Genomic DNA, 23843 nt, shown 5'->3' with positions numbered 1-23843 from the left:
TCACTTCTGAACACACTCATTTTTCAAAGCATTTGTAGGTTAAAACTTATGATCTAATTCCAGACATTCAGCGTGTTTTTTCACCTGCATGACGTCATTCTCAAAGGGTAAAAATTACTTACTGACAATTGTCAAAATAACTGTCATAAATCTTAGAAACACTTCTTGTTTCGAAAAGTGTCATGGTAAGTCCTCATGGACGCATTTTTCGAAGGAACTCAAAACTGCGAAAGCGTGCTAGTCAACCGAATTGGTTCAAATATGTCGGCTGACACGTTACTTTTCCATAAAACGTTAAATTTATCCCAAATTTTTAGCGGAACGGTCAGGAAAAATATGCAAAATGTCAATAATGTCCATTGTTGAAGTTAGAAAGAAGAGTAAGCTAAAATATGTTTTGGTGCTCATTAAGAAAAGAAAAGAAATCCTTTGTAATTGCAAATGTACCAATAAAAAATGACATTCCGTCATTTCCACTTAACTAGGCAGTCACGTGACCAGTTTCAAAAAAACTGTCTTAAATCTCAGAAACACGTTTTGTATCGAATACTGCAAGAAAACTTTTCTAAACACTGATTTTTGCAACTTTTGAGCACATTTGAGAGTCAGAAACAAAATTTCCTGGAAAACTCACTTGGAAAATGACTGTTTTAAGCACATTTTTGAAATCCTCATTAAATTTCCTACCAATAATAACCTGAAAAAACACTACAAAATTTGATACACTCAGAGAAAAACTTTCCTGAAAAAGTAAAATATTTACTTTATCAGTGATTTAGGTATCACTATTTTATTATACCAAATCTCCACATTTGGATACATTTGTTATAAAAAATAATCAGATAGAAATGTGCCAGGAATTAGTTTTCTCCTTTTATCATGTCGTTGTTTCCTCTGCTTAATTTGGACTAACAAAATATTAATTTTTGACTGAGATAAAATTTGCTTCATAAAAAGCTAGGTGCAATAAAATTAATGTTTTGTAAAGTAAACCTTCTGTGAAGAAACATACTAGACATACCTACTTAATGTTACTGTGTTGAAAATTTTTATTTATTTATTTGAAATTAATGGAAATGACAACAGAACAGTCCTCTCAACATTAGAATTTTATAATTTAGTTCTTGGAACTGTATCTCATAAAAGATTATGAGCATTTCTTATACAGATGTTCCACAACGAAAAACACCCATCAAAGTAAAAACAACAAAACATCTATAAATGAAATGAAATCAACCCAATAATGAATTCCCAAACATTTAATGTAAACGACATTATCAAGTCAAAAGCGTTTATCTACCTTCCCCGCTCTTCCTCTTATAAAGTGATTAGCGGAGAATAAAGACAATGATTGAGCCGAAACGACGCCCGGCGTCGTTATCGGCGTCGGCAATGCCGCCGGGCTGTTTTAATCATCCCTTTACACATTCATCTTTCGCACCTTATCTGGCAATGGCCAGGCAGCAAAAAGTCTTGGATGATAGAGCACCCAAAAATGCAAGCGGTATAACCTGCAACGGTTTTATTTTAACTTTGGCCTCTATAATCTGACTTTGAAAGTGCCAACTTTTAGATTCAATGGATGATATCCGATAGAAGTCTAAGATCAATTTTAGATTGGAGAGGATTTATAACTTCCTCTAATCGAACCGCGGCGCCCATCCGATAGGATCTATCGATCACGCTACATTAGCATAGGACATTGATTTATAATTATGACGCCTCCGACGCCGACGACGGAGTTGCAGATATCGACGCTTTTTTATGAATTAGAGGAAATATCCAATTTTTACCAAAAAGACTCTTTACGACCTGATTACTTCTTATCGAATTTAGCTGAATATCAGGGAGAGAGCGTTTGAACAAAGTTATTTCCTTTGCTCTCCAAAGTAATTTTTTCTGCAAGCTGTGATCCTGGAGAACATCAAAATCAGAATTTGTACTTGTCAGTGGCTACTCGTCTGTAATTTACTGCAACATTAATTGAGCAGATTAAGATCGTAGCCGGGCGCCAGGGCTGTTAGATCCGCGGTCCTCGAGATAACGATACACGCACACGGCATTAGTGCATTAACACTATTGAGATTAAACAGGACCAGTCTATTTTTATTTTTTTAAAACAAATCTGTTTTATGTGTTGAAATAAAATACGTTGCGATAACATGGTTGATTTTGTCAATGTTGTTACATCTGGAAATTAATTAATATACCCAGCAAAATAAAGTGCTTATTATCCAGGTTTACTTCTTCAGTGAATTGAGATAATTACGAAAATATTGTTGCAAGTAACCTAGTTATTCACGATTCAGTGGAAATACACACCAACAATTGATTTCTATGCCGTCTTTATTTTGTCTTTTGTCTATCTCTGATTTTATTCCTATCAATTCTCTTTCTCTTTTAAGAGAGATTAAACAACTTTGGTTTCTGCCAACTAAACTACTTTACATATCATAATTAGAAGTAATAAAAAAATAGGAAGATGTACTTTTGTTGGATCGAATTACATTTTGTGTTCCAGAATAACAAACAAAACAATCATTAGTAGTTGAATGGGTCTAGTGGTGTTTCACACTTAAAACAATTCCAATTCGAGCGCATTTGCGTGAATTTATTCAAACGATTCTTCAGTATCGAGTCGCTATAAACCAAACTAATGTACATTTATCTGCCTAATGCACCTTTATCATTCTCGGCCGCGAAAGTATCTCTTTTTCGAGATAGCTCCGGCCAGAGATACACCAAAGTGCATTTAAATAACCAAAGATAACGGAACGATAGCGCATGACGCCACTTTACTTTAAAAGTTTTTTACGATAAACGCGGCCAGACTATCGTATCTCCGGGAAAAAGTTGTCGGTGCTATCGCCAGAGAAATGTGGTATGATTAAGTTAATGCTTCCCAGACAGGTTATGGCGATGTCGAACTGAAGAATTACAAATGAACTTTACACTTATTCACAAGTGTATAAAGGTTCAGAACAAATTTGCTTTCAGGATGCCCTCTGCATTATTCAATCTTGTCATACCTGATTGATGCACCACCGACAATTATTTATACGGCTCGAGTACGATTTTCAACTTCCTTCCTTGTAGATAATCGGCGAAAGCCCGTGCTTTCTAGCAAAAAATATTGGTATTCCTGACAACACATTTGAAAGTCCGTAGCATCGATGCAAAAGTAAAAGAAATCATGTTCGACACGCATTAATCTCAAACTTGGATCGCAAAAGAACAAAGCGCAAGAATATGTGCAGCATTGCATACCGGTGAATCGCGATAAAATACGTTCGATGAATAACTACCAACTTTATATTTGAATGGTGAATGCTAGTCGTTTTTATTGAAAAATATCCATATTAAACTAAGCTTAGATAATATCCCCTTGGTGCAACAACTATCAAAGTCATAGTTTTGAGGAAACATATCTATACACAAAACATTCCAGATCCATTCCACAATCCAGCTTTGGTCTTCTCAATCCAAACTGCTCAAGAAAGCTTTACAGAGTATTGTTGATTACTCAAAGACATCGACAAACTTTCTGTCTTTAATTTTACAATTTAGGAAAGGTAGAATTTTTGACTATTCAAAACCATCGACAAGCTTTTCATCATTTATTTTACGATTTGGGTACTCTAAAACTTTTATTTTGACAATCCAAACTCTTAAAAAAGTTTAAGGTAGCATTTTTGCCTACTCAAATACATCCACAAGCGTCCTGTTTTTAATTTGACAATTTAGGAACAGTAACATAAGCTTCAGGTAGCATTTTTGACTATTCAAAGACATCTACAAGCTTTCTTGTTTGACAATCAGAACTCTTGAGAAGGCGTTAATTAATTATGAATTTTAATTAACAAAATCCTTCTCGGAGCTCTAAATTGCTTGCTCCACAATCAGGTTTAATATTTATTAAGTTGTTGTTTTCTGTGTTCTGCCGGTGTTTTTGATTTTTTAGATTCTCTGAAGACGGTGGTACAAACCTTTTTGGTGTGGTGAGACACTAAACCCAACTAGCAACGAATAAATGAGTAACTCGTCTCAACAAACATATAGAATATATCTCTTTAGAAGGCTTCAGACAGCATTTTTGATTAGTCAAAGACAACAAAAAGCATTCTGACATCATTTTGACACTTTAAAGACACTATACATTTTTACAGCTTTGGTTTTCTTAATCCAAATTCCTCGACAAAGTTTCACGGAGCATTTTTGACTACTCAAAAACATCGACAAGCTTTCTATCATTTCGTTTTGACAATCCAAACTCTTCAAAAAAGGTTAAGGTAGTGTTTTTGTAGAAATTAAATTTTTGACTTTGACTTTGACAAAAAAATATCTCGAAATGTCTATCTATACAATGTAAATGCTGAGAGTTATTTATTTCTGCGCTTATACAAGATGAAGCGTTGAATTAAAAAGAGCATGAAAAATACATAAGATTTAACTGAAAAACTCCCAATGCTTAATTTTTAATTTTTCAGTAATCTACTTGTAGTAAATTGAAATTTGCTTGAAAGGTTGTAATCTTCTTTGGTGTAATTTGCTAGTAACTTACTGACAATTGTCAAAATAACTGTCATAAATCTTAGAAACACTCGTTTCGAAAAGTGTCATGGTAAGTCCTCATGGACGCATTTTTCGAAGGAACTCAAAATTGCGGAAGCGTGCTAGTCAACCGAATTGGTTCAAAGGCGGGTCGCTGACATATTTGACAGTTACGTTACTATTCCATGAAACGTTAAATTTATCCCAAATTTTTAGCGGAACGGTCAGGAAAAATATGCAAAATGTCAATAATGTCCATTGTTGAAGTTAGAAAGAAGAGTAAGCTAAATTATGTTTTGGTGCTCATTAAGAAAAGAAAAGAAATCCTTTGTAATTGCAAATGTACCAATAAAAAATGACATTCCGTCATTTCCATTCGGATGATCAGTCGAAAATTGCAAAATTTGGAGTTTTCGTGTTTCGTCGAAAAATGCGTTCATGAAGACTGTGTCAGACTGTAATTCTTGCAAATTTTGACAGTTTCGACATAAGTCACAGATATCACTTGTTTTTTTCAGGATAGTTTAACGAGGCAGTCACGTGACTAGTTTAAAAAAAAAATGTCTTAAATCTCAGAAACACGTTTTGTATCGAATACTGCAAGAAAACTTTTCTAAACACTGTTTTTTGCAATTTTTGAGCACATTTGAGAGTCAGAAACAAAATTGCCTGGAAAACTCACTTGGAAAATGACTGTTTTAAGCACATTTTTGGAATCCTCATTAAATTTCCTACCAATAATAACCTGAATAAACACTACAAAATTTGATACACTCAGAGAAAAACCGGTTAAACTTTCCTGGAAAAGTAAAATATTTACTTTACCAGTGATTTAGGTATCACTATTTTATTATATTAAATCTACTTGTTGCACTCAAGAAACGACTTTCACTATTGAGAAGCCAGTTGGATCTTAATTTTTGTTAGGTAGTTTTTATGGGAGATCTTTCATCTATTACTTTAAAATAACTTCGCACCTTTTTCTGAAAATAGTCTGATATCTTATACGACGATGTGTAAATATGCATCCGGCTTAATGCAATCAAAATTCAATTCACAACAAAATCGATAAATTGTGTAGGTGTTACCCCACGCGTTCTAATACATTCCATAGAGCATTACATACCTACTCACCATGTGTTTGAGAATATTGTGACTCAGATTAGGTTGAAGTAATTTAAATTCCAAACAGAATCGATTTGTGGAACTTTGTTGCTTACATTATAAAATCTAACAGTAACCATACCACCATACCATACATAGTATTAACAGTAAAAAGTCAAGTTTTTTCGAAATTAACTCAAAAACGACAAAAGTTTCGTAAACTGTTAATTTTAACTAAATTTTTCACCGTTTTTACGATTCTTTTTTATCTTGGACACAGGGGAAATTCAGTTAGTATGTGAGTAAAAAAAATGAGTTATATAAATGTAGGTTATGGGGTCGGTTATTAATTGTTGCCAACAAGAGTGAAGAAGACAGGTGATGGTGCAGAGGCGGTAAAGTTATATTAACAAACGTGCATGTGCATAAAAGGATGTGCTACTGAACAAGTAAGAAATTATGGATGTTCAAACTTTGCCCTTGGCGCAAAATGAAATATCCATTAGTCACCGCGATAAGATAGCTTCAAACTTCTAAAAATTTTAAAAAGTTGGTCCTTAGTAAACAGTAGCTCGTTCGTCGGTAAGATAACGGGTCGAGTCATTTTTATCTGGGCCGGAATACTTTATGTAACTGCGCGAAAGTCTCATGTATGCCCTTATCTCGGCCAAGCAGGAGCAAGTTTGTAGCCCGGACGCCTTATCTCCTATCGCTCCTGCTGGAATATACAACGGGACAGCAGCAGCGTCCTCATTGAGCGACCTTATCTTGCCATCTTTCTGCGTTCGAACACACAATCTATGCACGTATTTAGCGGCATTCATTTAAATTAAATTTTCGAAGTTCCGCCCCTGATCCGACTGTCATCTGAAAATCGCTCGGTTATTCCGTTAAAAACTGGAAGGCAAAATGAAAATGTGATCTATCTGTCATCTAAGGTAATGACATAATCAAAGGGCGCGTATTTAGCCACTTCCAGCCGGTCGCCAGAGGTAGATTTGACACAGCCCCGGTGTGCCGAAGGGGCTTATCGGCGCCAACCAAGGATTGAACAGGCTCTAATCTTTCCATTTTTATTAAGTCATATTGATTCGACGCCCGTTTTTCCCTAGTTCGACGTTAAGGGCCTGTAAAATGGCGCTTGAGTTACGTTTATGGACACTTCCGATGAGATGAGGATGCTAATAGTTATATAGAGGAAATGTTCAGTGGCGGCACCAACAATCCACTACCATATGCGTTATTTCCATACCAAATTTATTGTTATTAACTTATTTCTAAAATACGGAAAACGGTTAAACAACCTATAAGTTTGAAAATAAAGTGTGTATCATACATTGCCTGGTTATGAAAGGAAGAAACAACTGAACATCCCGTACATCCAGACTGGTAGACGCTGCAGATTCATTAATATGCAGCAGAATTCTCAATCTGGTGTTGTTATGACTATCCCCCAATTGATATGCACGACGCAAAAACGTTATTTTGGTTAACACAATTATTAAGGCCCCCAGTTCGCTCGCTGTCCGGTCAAGATAAATACGTCAGAGATGCTGGTTCTGGACCTTAAACCGGTAGCAAGAAATCGACACAAGAAGTATTAAGTGGCCGAAACGAAATGCATGAGCAGTTGGGAGTTGATAAAACAGTAAATAGTGTTTCGGCCTCGATCGCAGTCACGTACCGACATAAATTAAGTTCTTTATCAAAGTGGAGATGCTGTTGTGTATTATTAAACAGGCTGCGCCATTGTGCATTCATATATGAAGAAACCACCCGCACCCGCTGTAACTCCACGGAGGTGCTCCAAACTGGAAGGATGATAACGTTCTGATAGTAATACAGACGCCTTATCAGTAGAAAAATGGCCGTTTTCATAATTCATAAAGCAACAATAACGTAACGAGTGAAGATAGCGCTTTATGCCGCTCCGGGCTTGCATATACATAGATAAGAAGAAGACTCGGATAAGCGGAAGTTATTTACTCCAAAACTGTATTATTTTTATGAACTTCTTTCTGGATGAAATCTCAATGATCAAATTCTATTTCCTCGAATACTAAAATGTGTTTGTACATTTATTTTATTAGTGCACATTTTTTCTTAAAGAGTTTTAGAACATAAGTAAATATGATTCAAAGTGTTTCATGGATTTATGGATAAGTCAAACACAGTGGCTTTAAAAATGTCTGGCAAAGGATAGATATTTTCCTATAATTCTAGGCATATATGCTTTCAATGAATATATCTAAAACGGATAATGGGAGCCTTATACCTATTTATTTTTTGATATCATATTTAAGAAGAACAATCAAACAATAATACATGATTTTTTTATTATTTAAAACTTACTTTAAATTCAATGGTATTGAAAATCTACATAAGGACGAATCAATAGTTAGTTCTGTTGTCAGTTTGTGCATTGCTACTTAACTGTAGCATATACATTTGAAAAAATATAGAAAATCTGTATCAACCAAATAGCTTAATAAAATAAGCTAATACAGTTACCCCCGTTTGCACCGTCGTACTTTAGGCCAAGCTTAAGTGTGGTTCAGACTGTGTAGAATACAGTTGTATAAAGTCACAGTCTGGACCACGCTTAAGCTGGGCTTGAAGTTCGACGGTGCATTTGTTTGATGCTTTTGGCAACGTTGTAGAACCTATTGCGCACAGCCAAGTTTTGTGCCGTTTTCCAATTAGTGCATCTTTCTCTATCAAACGGTATAGCAATGCTCTAGTATAGTAGTTTTGAATTTAACCTTACAATTCGTAAACCAAGTCAAAAGTAAAAATAAAAAGTGGATAGTATTAATGGCTATTTCCCCGACACTTCCAAGTCGATTTTAAGTACTACTTAAGCTAAGTTGAGGGTTGAATGTGACAGATTAGGTTCAAAATAACACAGTCTAAACTAAACTTATCTAAGCTGTCCTTAAACACAACTTAGCCAATGTTGGGGAAACGGACATAAAGGGTTTCTTTCGACTCATCATTCGGAATCCAGTAATGATTTATAAATCACATGACCCCATGATTGTAAAATCACATGGAGGTCATGTGACTTTTGAATCATAACATGTTTGGATCACAAACCGAAAGAAAACAGCTCTTACATCCAATAGCAATGCTACGTCATATTATCAGCAAAATAATCAATTTAAATCTTATCTTAGAAATAGAAAACTCTATCAGTTTCGTAAAAACGTCAGCAAGTATATGATTTTTGGCTAAAATTTGAAAAATATTATATTTTTGCACTCACATTTTCTATTTCAAATAATAGAAACTGATTTTTAATTTGTGGGATAGGCCAGACTACTACTATTTATGGCAGATTATTGTAGATATACTACAATATTTATAGTTATTGATTTGATTTTTTTTTCAACAAACGTGCTACATATAATAATCGTGCGTCATAATTCTTGGTTCTAGGTGTAAAATCTTGTTTCCTTGACTGACCTAGTTGTTTTATGGGATTTATTCCGCAATCACACGATAGCAAATATAACGCAACGATGCATTTTTCGATCAGACAGACTGAAATGAAAATTTGGCAGGCCGCGATAGCGCAATGTGGCGCGAAATGGCACAAAAAGGCGGCAGCTGAAAAAATTATTGTTGCCGATAATCGAAAACGCCACATGCCTGTTCGGTGCTCCCTTATCGTCATGTTTCGACAAGTATTTGATTGGTTGGATTTATTTTCATATTTTGCCGTAAATGGTAGATGTTGGCAAAGTATGCTTAGTTCCTTAAAAACCTTAAATTCTGACTTTTTTCCTTTGCGAAGCAATTTATGAAGATCAAATCAAAGAAATGATAGTTTGAACTAAGTTATAAAGGGATGTTCCAGCTTCTAGTTAAAATTAGTAGGCCATATACCAATGTTTTGGAATAAGTTAAGAAGAGAATAAATTGAGATGACAAGTTTGATCCATCCATTAGAATGATCACTTATTGTTTTAAGTTCAACAAAGTGATTATCCAAAATATGAATTGCAATAAATTAGAGGCGACTGTTTTGAATAAACAAATTATCATCTCACGGTTAATATGATGATAAATCTAAGCATATTTTCTGCGTATATAAAAATCAGATTTATATAAAGGCAAGAGCTGAGTCGTGTCGCAATTTCTTGTTTGCTTTCGCAAAGCCATCAGATTGTGTGTCCGATAAAAAAATGTGTCTTGTCGGTCTTGGTTGATTTAAAACCGAAAAGTGGAATCCGCCTCGTCGCGATTAAAATCTGAAGCCGAAATTTAAACAATTTTACAATATCAACAGCGAGGGACTCAGTCATCTCCTCCATTTCAAAATTCAAACGATAAGACTTCTGAATCTTGAAAAGAGACCGCCGCTTCTACGTAATATTTTAAACGGTTTGATTCGGTGCCAGATTACGCAGGATATATGGGAAAATGTTCTGTTTGATGCGGTATAGATAAGTGTCGCGTTGTTTTCGGATGACACCAACCCATTGTTTCGCTATAGTTAACCTTGGCGAATTATTTGTGGCGGAATGCCCGAATTGCGTCTATTACCGCCCTTATTATTCGGCCGCCCCATACGGGCGGCTGTTGGAAGCCCGATAAAGCCAGATACGAGTTGGAAATAGGAAACGAGACTAAGGAGAGATAAGAAAGTAATATGGCGGCTGCTGCAACGAGATAAGGCTGCTTGGTGCACCGGTGCAGTTACGTGTTACTCCCCTTTCTGGGGGGGTGCTGGATTAAGACCACACTAAGGGTCAAAATGTTTTGTGCCAACTTAACAATAACTCGAGACTATATTAGAACGAAACTTTAACATCCAAAATCCTACTATTTAACATCCAAAATTTAATGGATACAAAAATACTAATAATTTTTTACACAGTTGAACGTTTTGGTCTTGCCAATTGTTGTAAAAATTTTGTTGTTACCTATTGACTATTGATTGTCAAAGTTTTTGTAATATCTCCATGGATTTGTTTTTAGGTAAAAATTTGCCAGCACAAAACAATTGATTTTCTTTTAGTCTAAAGTATTGCTGCTTCTCCAAGCATTTAGAATATTAAGTAAAAATTTAAATCAGTCATTGTAGTTGCTATTTACATAATTTAGCTACGGCTCTATTGACTGAGAATTAAAATAAACATCGATAGAGCAAACCAAACCTCACGAAAATTCTTGGTGGAACCTCATAAAGAGTCTGTTAAAATTGCGGGATCGCCTCAAACAATCTGGGACAATTTCACAAACGGTCACGTGACAACTATCAAAATGGAGCTGTAAAAACCATGGAGCTGTAAAACACATCATGTCTCTTCAAATACAAGAAAACGGTATTTTGACTGTTTGAGCAGTTCAGAGCAGATTTTGACATTTCAGAAAGTTGCCACGTGACACTAAAACACTGTTTACTTAAACAGTCACGTGACAACTATTAAAATAATTACTATGGAATACAAAAAAAAGGTATTTTGACTGTTTGAGCTCTTCAGAGCAGATTTTGACACATTGCAAACCATCTTCAAACCAAATTAGTAGAATTTGTCAGTTTGGTCACATTGCAAATCATCTTGGAGCCAAATTAGTAAAAAAGGTTAAAGGATATCCGAAGGATATAAATGGCGTTGTAGTTGGTTTTCTTTAATTTCTGCTGATTCAAAATTATGTATTTGAAAATATTTATTGATTTAGGTATGTAAAGATTTTGAGTGGGCACATTCATGATTTTGACATTTGGGACAACTGCTCTTTGTATTGATTGTTTTTGAACTGTGTGCCTGTTGAAAAGAGACATGCATGCTGGGCTGTAATGATAAGGCGTCGAGACGGGCGCGATGCCGACGGGCCGAGATAAAAGCACCGTGCTCCGGTCCTGATAAGGGCCCGATAGCGCCAAGGCGCTCACCGGAAGGGCTATCAAGAAACTAACGTACAGGCGCTGTTTTAGTAATGCTAAATATAAGAGATGATAAGATAGTTGCCAGAGAGGTAATTCATTCCCTCAGACGGGTTTATTACCATCGGAGATGTCTCTAGCTGGAAAGCTCAGTTCGGGGACCAATTAGGGTTTGAAAAAAGTGAGTGCGATGAGCCGTTAAATGGGGGGAACGATACTATCGCTCGCCCTCTCACAGCTGATGGTTAATTTGCATCGGGGTTCCAACAGGTGGTTGCCAATAACCGTTCCTTGTTGTTTGCTACCTTAATCTAGGAAGTACACATTTTACTCATGATTTAAAAAAAAATCCAAACATTGTTTGTCAGAACTTACGTGTGTGTAACTTTTGGAATACCTACAACAGTTGAGTGCTTAAAAAAGTAACAATTAGATCACGAAACGTCGCACCACAGTGAATTGGGTGTTTCTGATATCCTCCTCATCCCACAACTACCTAAGCCATTGCAAAAGCCCTTCAAATTATAAGAATATTATTAACCAAAGGTAAATACGTGTTTGGACATGAAAAAATAACATAGAAAGCAGATTTTACACCGCAATTTGATGACAATGAATTCTTTTGGTTGGTGAAACTGTTTTCATTGACAGCATATGTAACTTCAGAATTTCTAAAGACTCAGAAACTCAAACCAAGTCTTGCAAGTAAGTAGTAACGTCTTGGAATTTGGTTAGAAAATAGACACCAGAAGGTAATCTTGTCGATTTGAACAAAACGCGGCACTTGACAGGAATAACACTAGTTGTCAGAATTTGCTTCCCTTTCATGTAGTGTGTAGTTTCAATTATTAAAATTTATGATCAATCTGACATTCGGCGCGAGAGAGAAAAGTTTACAATTTCAGATGGCTTTTTAATGGATGTCCCATTAGCAAAAGCGCCCAATCGCCCCGCCAACCCTCCCAACTCTCTTAACTTTTGCACGAATGTTTCGCTTAGCGGTTTTTGCTGGTTAAATAGGGTTTTTATCACCACGTGTTCGACTGTGTGTATGTGGGCTTAATGATGTTCTAGATAAAACGTAATTTTGCCCGCGATTCCGGTGCCATTAATCATGGAAATCGCGCTCAGGGTTCATGGAAACTTTTCGATTTTTGGTTTTATTTATTTTCGTTCCAGTTTTGAATTAAATATTTTGTAATTATCGAAAGTTTGAACTGAAGTCGTTATCGGTATACGTGTGGTTTAATTTAGTGGGAGATAGTCAGATTTGTGAACTAAACCAGGGAATAGTGCTTGCATCTGTCTGCTGTTAGTATGTACAGTGTAAATGATTAATGAATAAATTGAAATAACATATACAGGACATTCAAAAAATAAAAAGAAAGTTACTTATGACCTCATGAGGTCCATTATTAAACTTACACTGGTCTTTTGTCAATTTTTGTCAACACACTTTTGTATTGAAACAAAACAATTTTCTAGAATAGGCAGAAGTAAAACCTGAAAAGATTGTTTGTTCAGCTTTAAGATATGTACTTAAAGCATTTATTGAGTTTTTAAATTCTTTACTTAAACCGATAAGATAAATCAGATATGAAAAACATTAATGGAGTAACATGTGTTGAAGAAAAACTGAAACGTTTTCTGGATTTAATTTCAAAATTTTACAGCAAAACACATTTTTACATTCGAAACTTCTTACCTTTTCTACTCGTATATTCCTTCCTGTATGGATATTGTGATGATTTTATGAAATTGTTAAACATCAGGTTGTTCGTGCACCAAGTCAAGTCATATGGCATTGTCCAGTACTTCATGTTCCGTGCTACGGACACTTCACTTTTGTGCGGCATTTTTTTGACAGCGTTGTCAGCTTTGACGGGATCTTTTATCAAACTGTATGGAATCTCTTGCGCTGAATTTCATTCTCTTTGGACTGGTTAAATTAACGTGCACAGTGAAACTGTTATCGCATCATTAGTATGAAAACAAAATTATCGTATATGAAGCTGTTAGAACGCGTTATCTCCCCTTCAGGATTGATAAAGCTAGATAAAAGAAGTGATAACTGAATGGAATGTTTGCCAGGAACTAATAAATAAAACAATCTTAAAGCAAAGAAAAATCGAAATCTGCATCATCTGTGGGTGAACGACGCGGACAAGTGAACATCGTCGCCGGACTTAGCGAGAAATCGGTCCAATCGATCGGCCATTGGGTTGTCCGGGTGATCGATCGATAAACTGTGCCTTCGTTAAGTCGCGTCCAGCAATTAATTACTGTAAGGATTTAATTGGCGCAGGCGTGACAAACATAATTTATAACTAAAGTAGCTCTGACGTTCCTTATACCAGTTGCAACTTTAATTGGGAATTTCAATAATTAAAATTGAATAAATTTCAGATTTAAATATACACTTCTGTTAACACTGATATGAAATATTTGGGAACAGTAGAGAAAAACAATCGATAGATCGATAAATAAACGACTGTTAAACGGTTATTAAATGCATTGTGATAATTATTGTTGACAGCACTATAATAATTGCAATCGATAAAGATTCAATGATTACGTCAATATTTCAACAATTGCTTAGTGAATCAGTTATCCTACTACACTACTAAAATTTGATCGCAGAATAATCCTGTTTTTATTATTCACAATCGATATATTTCAATCAAATTTTCTAGGAAACAATCTTGTACACAATCAATTAGATCCATTAATGATTAGGTACTATTGATAATAATATTGTAAATAAAATAGGTGATTTTACTATAGATATTACTTAATGACAGTTCAAGGATCACATTTTAATTGCTCATCTCCAATCTTCTGAATAATAGTACTGACTGTCTTCTTCAAATTATTCTGCCTCTTACGACCATGGGATCCATTTTTTGGCATTTCTACTTTTAGGTTAATGTACTATGTTTTGGTTGCACTTACTCGTATAAGTTTAAAATCGTGGATAAGTGTTCGTGTTGTGCTTATGCTATACAGGGTGGTCCAGTTTTAAATGTCAATAATTCACCAATCGATAGCCAATCAAAAAATAAGTTAACATACATGATGTCATTTTCCTGAAAAATGCTTCATAAGGAAAATACAGTTCATAAATGTTTAGTTTAAAAAATCGGTTCCTTGTCATAACTGTCAGACCGCTGGAGCAATTTTAATCAAATTTAGAACAAATACATATGCAATTAATAAATATAAAAGATAGTTTTCATTTTTCTGCCTTATTCTGTACGTCACTGGATATTTTTCAAAAATTTCATTTTTTAATGAGTATCATAATAAGTATCTCTTATAAAAGTATGATTTGAAACTTTGTTTACTAAATAATTGAGTTATTACGTTGAAAGACCCAAAACCAACCCAACCCAACTTAAAAATGTTCTTAAAAACGGTGAAAATTGACTTTAGAAGCTTAAAAAATGTCTTTGTAGCCAGTTTTCACAGTTTCCAGACAAATTGAAAGATTTTAGCCTTGACAATTGACTTGGAAACTATGAAAATTGACTTGAGAGGCTTAAAAACTGTCTTTGTAGTCAGTTTTCAGATAAGTTGAAAAACTTTAGTAGTGAAAATTGACTTGTAGCCATGAAAAACTACTTTATCTAGAATTCTTGACTACAAATTCACACATTTCAACCTTGAAAATTGACTTGGGCACCAAAATGTGACTCTGAGTCTGAAACAATGAAAGTGACATCAAAAGCTTAAATTTTGCATTTGAAGTAGGTTTTCATAATTTGAAAATACAATTCAATATTTTAGTCTTGAAAATAAAATAGTCTTAAATACAGGATATTAACATTAGATTCATGAAAATTGACTTGAAGACTAATTTTTTTTAGTTTGCTTTTCATTTTCTTGGAACTCTGGAATATTTTTAGGGCTTTAAAACTGCTTTCAGCTTGGAAAATCGAGTTTTAGGGTTATCTTCACCAAGTTTTTGACATAGCAGACTTAAAAAACAATTTTTACATTTTCCATAGGCTTAAACATTCCATTTCACTCTTTGTCTGTATTAAATAGACTTCTAGACGCTCCACTGTGCTTTAAGACTGAAAAATCGGATTTTAAACTATTTCTTATAGTAAAAGTTAAGTTTCAGACAGTTCATTGATGAAAGTAAAAAATTTCGGCATTAAATGCTACAATATTAGTCTTGAACACTAATTTTTAGAAAATTCGGAGTGATATCATGATCAGTTTTACACTACCTAGGTATAGTCTAAAAAATTGAACACCAGTAAACATTAGTCAAAAAATCCTGTTTTTCGATTATTTTCAGTGTACTTGTTCCAAATTTGATTAAAATTGGTTCAACGGTCTGACTGAACTTTGGAGGTCTGTATCTCCTTCAGCAAAATGACATAATGCATGTCACCTTATTTTTTGATGTGCTATCGATTGGTGAATTATTGACATTTAAAACTGGACCACCCTGTATAACCAATCAAAATGACTTTTATGGTAAAGAAGAACTCTTTTTGTTGACAATATTCAATTGTCATTGAACTACTACTACTACTACAATTTGTTAATTAATTTGCTTTTCACACCTCAGAGTTGTTTAATTTGTGATGGTCAACTTCTTTCGCTTATTTTGTTGTTATTCTTAAATTGAGAGTAACAAAAAAGCACATACGCCTTTCATTTTTGTACAAGAATTTGCCCCTTTACATTAACATTGACAAAAAGCTATAATTATGCTGAGCTTGTGTGTTGTGTCGATCTATAAATCCAGCTTTAGTTTTTGCCCATATTCATGGTATTTGACACAAGCTAGTAGCATGGTTGAAAGCTATAAAACTATCCTATTTGATGTCTGTACCAAGAGCGATACAAAGTGGATAATGCACTAAAGGTCGACTAGTTGGTATACAATTTTTTTCATAGAATTAGTCACACAAGTTTAAGTTAGCTTGGCTGAGGAAAACTCTGACAGTTAACCGGTTTGAGATACGGTTTTAAGTAGATTGTGATTATATTAATAATTCTACGTCATCAAGTGGAATCAGCGAAGCAATTCGCATTTACGTAGTTGTTTATATGAAGACAAGAACAACGCCTTATCGGTCCTGAAATGGGCGTGGGCGCGTTCGTGAGTACGTTCGCGATATCTATTACCAACCGGTAATTTATCACCGGTAATCTGATTAACGCGTATCGCAACCGGTGCAATACCGGCCAGGATATGTTGTTCGACATGCCTTGTTGCTTGTACCTTGTTACGGGCTGATTGAACCGTCAGATGGACCGAAGAAGAGGGTTTATGTCGTTCTAGATTCGTGGAGAACAAACAAAGTACGCCCCTGTGCGATACACCACTGACGTGCTAAATTTAGTGTGAGAAAAGGCGCTATCGGTCCAGATAGATCGAATCATTTCCGCGCATTCGACAGGTTTGTCACTGTCTGCGGTGTCATTGTGCGGAACGGGCCTTATCGCTTGTCTCGTAAATATGACGGCGCGATCGGGAAATTTGCCTGATTGACGGGAAAAATCGACTCGTAAACACCTTCGGGCTATGGAAAAGATCATTTTCTTGCTCATAATGGCTGTAAGACTTCCTCCAGCAATCAACTTTCTTCCTCCTTCGCCGGATGGACGCAAACAAGACACGTGTACGCACCGCGAAACGTGATAGCGAAAGTTAATAGGATCTGAAGGGCTACGAGGCGGAAGTGCAAAACTTCTATTCTAAAAACAATCCCCATAGAAAGTTACGCCAACTTATACGGGATTAATCTAAACGTGTCAGGAGAAGGAAGAAGTGAAGCAGATAGGTATCTCAATGAATAATACACTGTTACTTGTTGGTAACTGGGAAGAGAAGAAGCACATCAATCGGCTATTATAATAAAGGTGTCGTCTGCAAATTTTCACCATATGAAATACAAATTTGTAATCTATTTCTTTACAAATAACAGGAACAAGACGGAGGACTTCTGTTGATGGTTTCTTGTGATGGTTCTATTGGTTGCAAATAAAATGTATAACCTTTTGCTATACACCTGATTTAATGACGTCTCGTCGTCTCCGGTATTCGATCGGAGAATGAAGATGGCCTTATCAGAGGCGTCGCGCTGCCACCGACGCCCTATCGCCACTTTCCAGCCGGCAGTGGCGTAAGTCGTGCGGAAAAACGATAGCGAAGGGTTCGAACTTTTCGCTCGGACGCCTTATCTGGTCGCCGAAGCCAACACGCATACAAATATCTCTGTTTATCTTTTCAAGCCCAACATTGAGGAACTAATATTATCGGAATAAAGTGGAAATTCCTTCTCGTTATGCGGCTAATAGGCTCAAGCTCAACGAGGCAACGGCGTGAGATAATAGGTGAACGTTCATCTTTGATTTGAACATTTTTCTCACTCCGTCCCTGTTGGTCGCCGACAAGAAAAAAGCGTCTGTCGCAAGTGTCCGAGATCGCAGGTCCTCGCTGCATGTGGGTCCGGTCTTTTTGTTTATTTTCCAGTCTTCCTGATACGGATCTGCGGAGCCCGCCGCAAACTCAACCGTTATGGATGCTCGATCTGTGTGAAGCATCGTCGAAAAGAACATGACGGGACAAACCGCACTATAAAAATATATTTCCAAGTTTGATTTGATTTCCTAAGTCAATAGTTGTGGCCTGAGTGGTTCCAAGACGGTGATTAAGACCACATTGTAGAAGCCACAAGAAGAGAAATAGTGTGGATGGTCTCCTAAGAAGTATTAGAAATTTACCAGAAAAAGACAAATTTACCACTGCGAGATAATAGTCTTCTATTTCGAATTATTACAAACATGTTTTATGCAGACTGTCAGGAAATTTTTTCATATTTATGAATAGCAATAGATTTGCCCGTTGCTCCTACTGATTTGGATGGATTTTCTGGTTAAATTTTGATTTTAATAGAAAACGGCATTTTTTGAGCATATCAGTATTCCAGAGAAACAGAGATAGTGGTTTGTTTGTATTATTAGTTCAATTTGTTAATAAATATCTACATGATAACGACAAAGATTTTTCCACGCATTGTACCAAACCAAATAGAGCATTTTTGTGGGTATAGTTAATGACACAAGTAATTAAAACGAGTAAAGTACCGTTTCCATTAACGGTCCTTCTTTATTTTCTCCATTACTGCCCTGTTGGTCACTTTTTCTAATGCCATCTCATAGAAAAGAATCGAGAAAATATACCATCCCAATTATCATTTATCATCGTTCCCAGATAAGTGAACTACTACTCTCTCTGTTGGTGTTTAGTTGATCATTAAACCGTATCTTCCACCAGTTTCTCTACTGATTATCATGTTAATTTCTAAGCCATATTTACTACTGACGTCTTTTATTTGGTTCATTAGGTCTTGTAAGTCATTATCTGCGTACCGGATGTTGATCATTCCATTAGCAAAATTCTTATGTCAGTATTCTCAAACGCTTCTTTAAAGATTTCCTCCGAGTAGAGATTAAATATGAGTGGCAACTCGACTTAGCTACCGTTAGATGAATAACGACAGACAATGCCTATAATATCCGAAAAATAAGATTAAAAATCAAAGCAAAAACTGTATTACTTCCAAAGTAATTTTTCAAATCATTATCGTCAAAAAAAAAGTTTTCATGAGCGACTTATCATGTTTTTCCAGTCTCAGGGGAACGGGCTTAGCCCATCTCCTCCACGTAATCAATGGGGGGGAAAACGCTAGATAAGGGCCAGATAAGGGGCGTCTCGGGAATCTAAGATAAGGCTAAATGCGAAACATCGCGCACACGTTTCGTAGACGTAGGCGAAAAAAGCCCCGTTTTAATTAAAAAGCGAAACAGCGAGTTGCGAATGGGGTAATTATGGGAAATTGGGGATAAACTGAAGCTACCGCTGCCTTGTTTATGTTACGGAACGTATAATTACAAATCGTTTAAAAACCAATATGGAGCTCCGATGGTTTATCGGAGTGGCAACTCGATAAATGTACAGTTCAACTATCAGATGGACATGAATATTGCATTAATGTGTTACGACAAATATCCTTCCTAATTGATCTGCTATTGTTATTTTTCGATTCAAATTATCAACTGTTGCTTTAAGTGTTTTACCGTAGAAAATAAAGCGTAAATATTGTTAAATTCAACGTAGTATCACAGTAACAAAAATGGATATGATGAGCTTTATCACACGAAAATGCTTAATTCAACATACAGTGATAAACTTTCAATAAAAGTAGTCTTTAATCTTATCTCTTAAATGTATCAGAAGTTTTATGGTAAAGACCACATGTGCAACATTTGCGTCAATTACAGCACTGTTCGTAGTTTACTATTGATCAAAAAAAAGCAGCTTTTTCTGTCATACTCAGCTTTTTCTGTCAGCTTTTCTGTCTATACTTAAAACATTTGACTCATTCTGAACTGAAAACAGTCGCAAAATATGAGATTCAATATGTCAAATCCTAAAACGTCCTGCATGCATTTCAGCATTTTTAATTAATGAAGAGCTTATAGCTATGAATGGTAGTTTAAACAAAACTGTCCTATGCTATCGATTATCCAATTTGTAATTAGCTTGTTTGTTATACTAAATGGATTGAACGCATGTCCCATAATCTGCTAAAGCGTGGGTGTTATATAGGTATTAAGAAAAAATTCATCAAGGCCCGCCCTATCTAAAAAAGTAACGATAGGATCTATGGGCCCGGCATTGTTACTGAAGCGATAAGAATCGCTGCAAAAGTTCAGGGTCGGCTTCAAATCGCAATGTACAATCTACCTTGTGTTATATCATACCTATTTACTCTTCAGTCTTCATACTCAAGAATTTCCAATCATTATGTGTCATGTCAAATAGCTTAATCCTGCCTCTCCTCGAACTTTTGGAGGATGAACAAACGATGCTGTCAACCTAGTTCTCTTCGCCAGGAAAGAAAAATGACAGACCTAATGAATATCTATGTAGTCCCAAAAGCAGTTTACAGGGTGTCATCCGAGACGATCCCTATCCAGGGAACGGAACTGACGGTTTTATTAAAATTCTAAGCAGAAGCACGACGTGCTCGGTCCCTTTAACGGGACGGAAATTAGCTAAAAATGAGTGTTGATCTGTTTTGTGATGGTAAAGCTAAACGATTTTCTTGCAGATGGATTTTTTGATGGTTCGATAGTTTGTTCGGCGATATCGTTTCCATCTCTGTGCCGTTTATCACTGGGGACAATCTTATCGATATACAATCTGGTAAAAGCAAAGCGACGTTGCCAGCCTGTTCACGTAATATTTAACTTGTGTTATCTTCATGGGTGGGGTCAACTTGCATGACAAATTTCTTTTTAAATAATTAGTAATTATTTGGGTACTATAGTTTTAGAGGAATATTTTTTGAACAAAAATCAAAAAATTTTATGTTTACTACTAATGTAATGGATATAGTTGAAATAGCTGATAAAAGAAGGTCTGGAAAGTTCAGGTCATACTCAAGAGATACGGGGTGTTCCAGAAACTTTGATCGAAACTATGAAATCATCCAATTTCGGACTAAGAATTGTCTGCAAGCATTTTATTGATAAGGTTTTGAGACGCTCTGTATGTGTGTACACTTCGTGCCAATAAGTTATTTGATTTATTACAAAACCTTGTAACATAAATTATCTTGTTAACGATTACCTCTTATGTTTCAAATAAGAAAATAAACGTACAAACGTACATGATTCAAATCGTGCACTAAGACCACACCTCTTATCTTAAATCTCAGCTTAAGAATACTATTGTATACAGGTATAAGATGTTGCAACGAGTATACTGTATACAGTGGGCTTAACATGTATTTCTATTGCAATGAACGCTAATTAAAACTCCAAACAATAATATGAAAACGCGATAAACAAGTTTATCCGTGCATCATGTTCATTATGCAAAAACTAAAACATCGACACGGAAGCCCGGACATTGCCAAGGCAGGACACGTACAACCCGATCCGAGCTCGTATCACTGCTTATTATCTTTCTGTCAAAGTTTAAAGAAAAATGGACCGGGCTCTCGATTACCACCGCCTCCGACTCGATTAGGGCTCTTAATGAATAAATATGAAGTTGTCATCGGAAAAGGGTCCCGCAAAGGATAAATGGTCAGGGGAGCCCGTTTTAGAATTCTACGCGCGATGTCCAACCCCTTTACGCGTGATTTAATCGGGGGTTAGTGTTTTTGAATCTCCTTGATGGGATTAACATAACGGCCATTTCCCATTTAACACTTTGTGTGAAATGATGTTGTAATTAGTCATGGAGAGTAGTCAATAGGTTCTTGAGCTGCCCCAGGCTACAGATCGTTATCTAGATCCCAATATTTATTCTTTTGGCAAACAAAACTGCTCGAACGATTTATTTCTGATGCCTGAAAGGTCTTTTTTCGATAAAGTTTTTCCATTAATGGGGAGATACTTATCGATGGGGGTACACCTCACCCGGCAACAAAAAGTACATTAAAACCGTATATTTCATTAAGACTGACAGTTCAACTGTATGAACCAAGGGCTCTTTTACGGCCATAGTTTTGATAAGCCACTTAATGTAAAACCCGATTTATATTAAATACCACTTCACACTTGGCGTGAAGAAAAAAGCTCACGTGACCGTGAACGTGCGCATTCTCTTGCTATCTGCAAAACAGACTCGCATTAGGAGCGGTATCTTCCATCTGAAAACACGACGAGAGAAAGAGCAATTCTGTGAAATTGTAATCAAATAGCACTTTGGATAACCCGAACACTTAACAGAGATTAAAAGTGGTTTGCGTTATGTTGTCTGCTTTTTTGATATGTGGCCGATCCGGCACTGACTTTCCCGCATTACATGTTATTTATCTTTATTATCCACCTAAAGCCCGGCGTTATTCCAATTTAAGCAAGGTTATTAATCCAAAAACTCAATTAAGACAATCAGATTGCAGATTATGATCGGGGGGCTTGCATAATGTGTTCTTTAGCAATTAAATGAGCTCTCTTATGCTCTTAACAATCAGTTGTTATTTCGAGCAGGTATTACCAATCAAGTTTTTGCATTTGACTTATAAATGCGTTTTTTGTATAATTTCAGTATGCATTAGGCCGATAATTCAAAATGTACCTAGAACTAGTCAAGACCATTATGCTGTTAATTGAGATTACGAGATATTGCAACCGGTAGAGAAAAAAAACTCATTAATTTGTCTTTGTGTCGTTTTAGTTTTTGCCAAAGATTAATGCATGTATGGAAAAAGTTATGACAGACAAATTAAAACTTAACAATACTTTTACTTTAAAGAACTTTTTTACCTAAGATTTAACTTTTTACTTTTACCGGTAAAAGAAATTAAACCTTTTCACACCTCCACTCATAAAATCCAAAGAGTGGCAAATATTTTTGACAATACAATTACTTGACAATACATTTCAACACATTCTTCCGCTCTTTTAGGCAAGTGGCAATCACAATATTTTATTCTTCTCTTAAAACTTCTGGACAATTAGCTATGACAATCATTTCATTACAGTCTTCGACTTTTTTTAAATTTTAGGTTAAGTTAGGTGGTTTTTTTAAAGAACCTGCACCGCAATATGGCCCTGAACGTCAGTCACAACCGGTAATCGTATAAATGAAGGAAATTTAGATATTCAATAGGATGGATTACCTACGTATCATTTACTAGTAAATATAATAGCAGTATCCAGGAAAACCGATTTGGGGGTGCAACTGAGTAGCCAGCTAAGTTTCCCGAATTCAGCATTGAACTTTCTTTGAGATTAACTTGAGTGACAACACATATTATAATCTGATATAACTCACTGCAGTACTATAAAGAAGCACTAAATACAGATCGGATACTTACAAATGTGAAAATGTACCTTTGCTTTTTGTTTTTCGTATATGTATAATGTCATATTTATCAACTAATGTAATAATGTAAAAAGTTTGTTTTGTCTCTTATGTTTTAGAGAGGTACAGGAAAAACCTAAATCCTTCAGAAATTAAAGTTTTTGCAGTCCGAACTCTTGAAAAATGCCAAAACAAAAAGCCGAAGTATTGCAATGTTTGAAGTGCACCACAGTTAGTATTAGCTGTATTTGATCCCTTTCAGATCATGCAGATAGAACTTGCTATAGTAATCCCCTATTCGTTTTGTTAAAGGTTTAATAAAATAACAAATATCCTTGAAGAAGTAAAAAAATATAATTTCCTATTCTTTTCAACTTGAATCTATCAACAACACATATCGAAACACATTTATATGCGCCGTCCCTGAATTTCTAATTCCCGATAGCA

At 35.6% G+C, this 23843-nt stretch overlaps 1 protein-coding gene across 2 annotated transcripts in view; it reads right to left on the bottom strand.

Annotated features, from left to right (window-relative positions):
• The window catches only part of ush (Zinc finger protein ush), a 77085-nt gene that overhangs the window by 13955 nt on the left and 39287 nt on the right, over positions 1-23843 (bottom strand). Inside the window, exon 1 of one of the 2 annotated variants that reach the window (XM_081978639.1) lies at positions 13254-13538. The exons of the other annotated variant lie outside the window; for it this stretch is intronic. Within the exon in view, the coding sequence (XP_081834765.1) occupies positions 13254-13404 (151 nt within the window). The 5' untranslated portion in view covers positions 13405-13538. Of the gene's footprint in view, positions 1-13253; positions 13539-23843 lie in introns of those variants that run through there. 2 annotated transcript variants of the gene reach the window in all.

This window comes from Ips typographus, linkage group LG4 (genome assembly GCF_016097725.1).
Source record: "Ips typographus isolate SLU linkage group LG4, UJ_Ityp_2.0, whole genome shotgun sequence".
Classification (NCBI taxonomy): Eukaryota; Metazoa; Arthropoda; class Insecta; order Coleoptera; family Curculionidae; genus Ips; species Ips typographus.
This window is presented reverse-complemented; position numbering and strand designations above follow the sequence as displayed.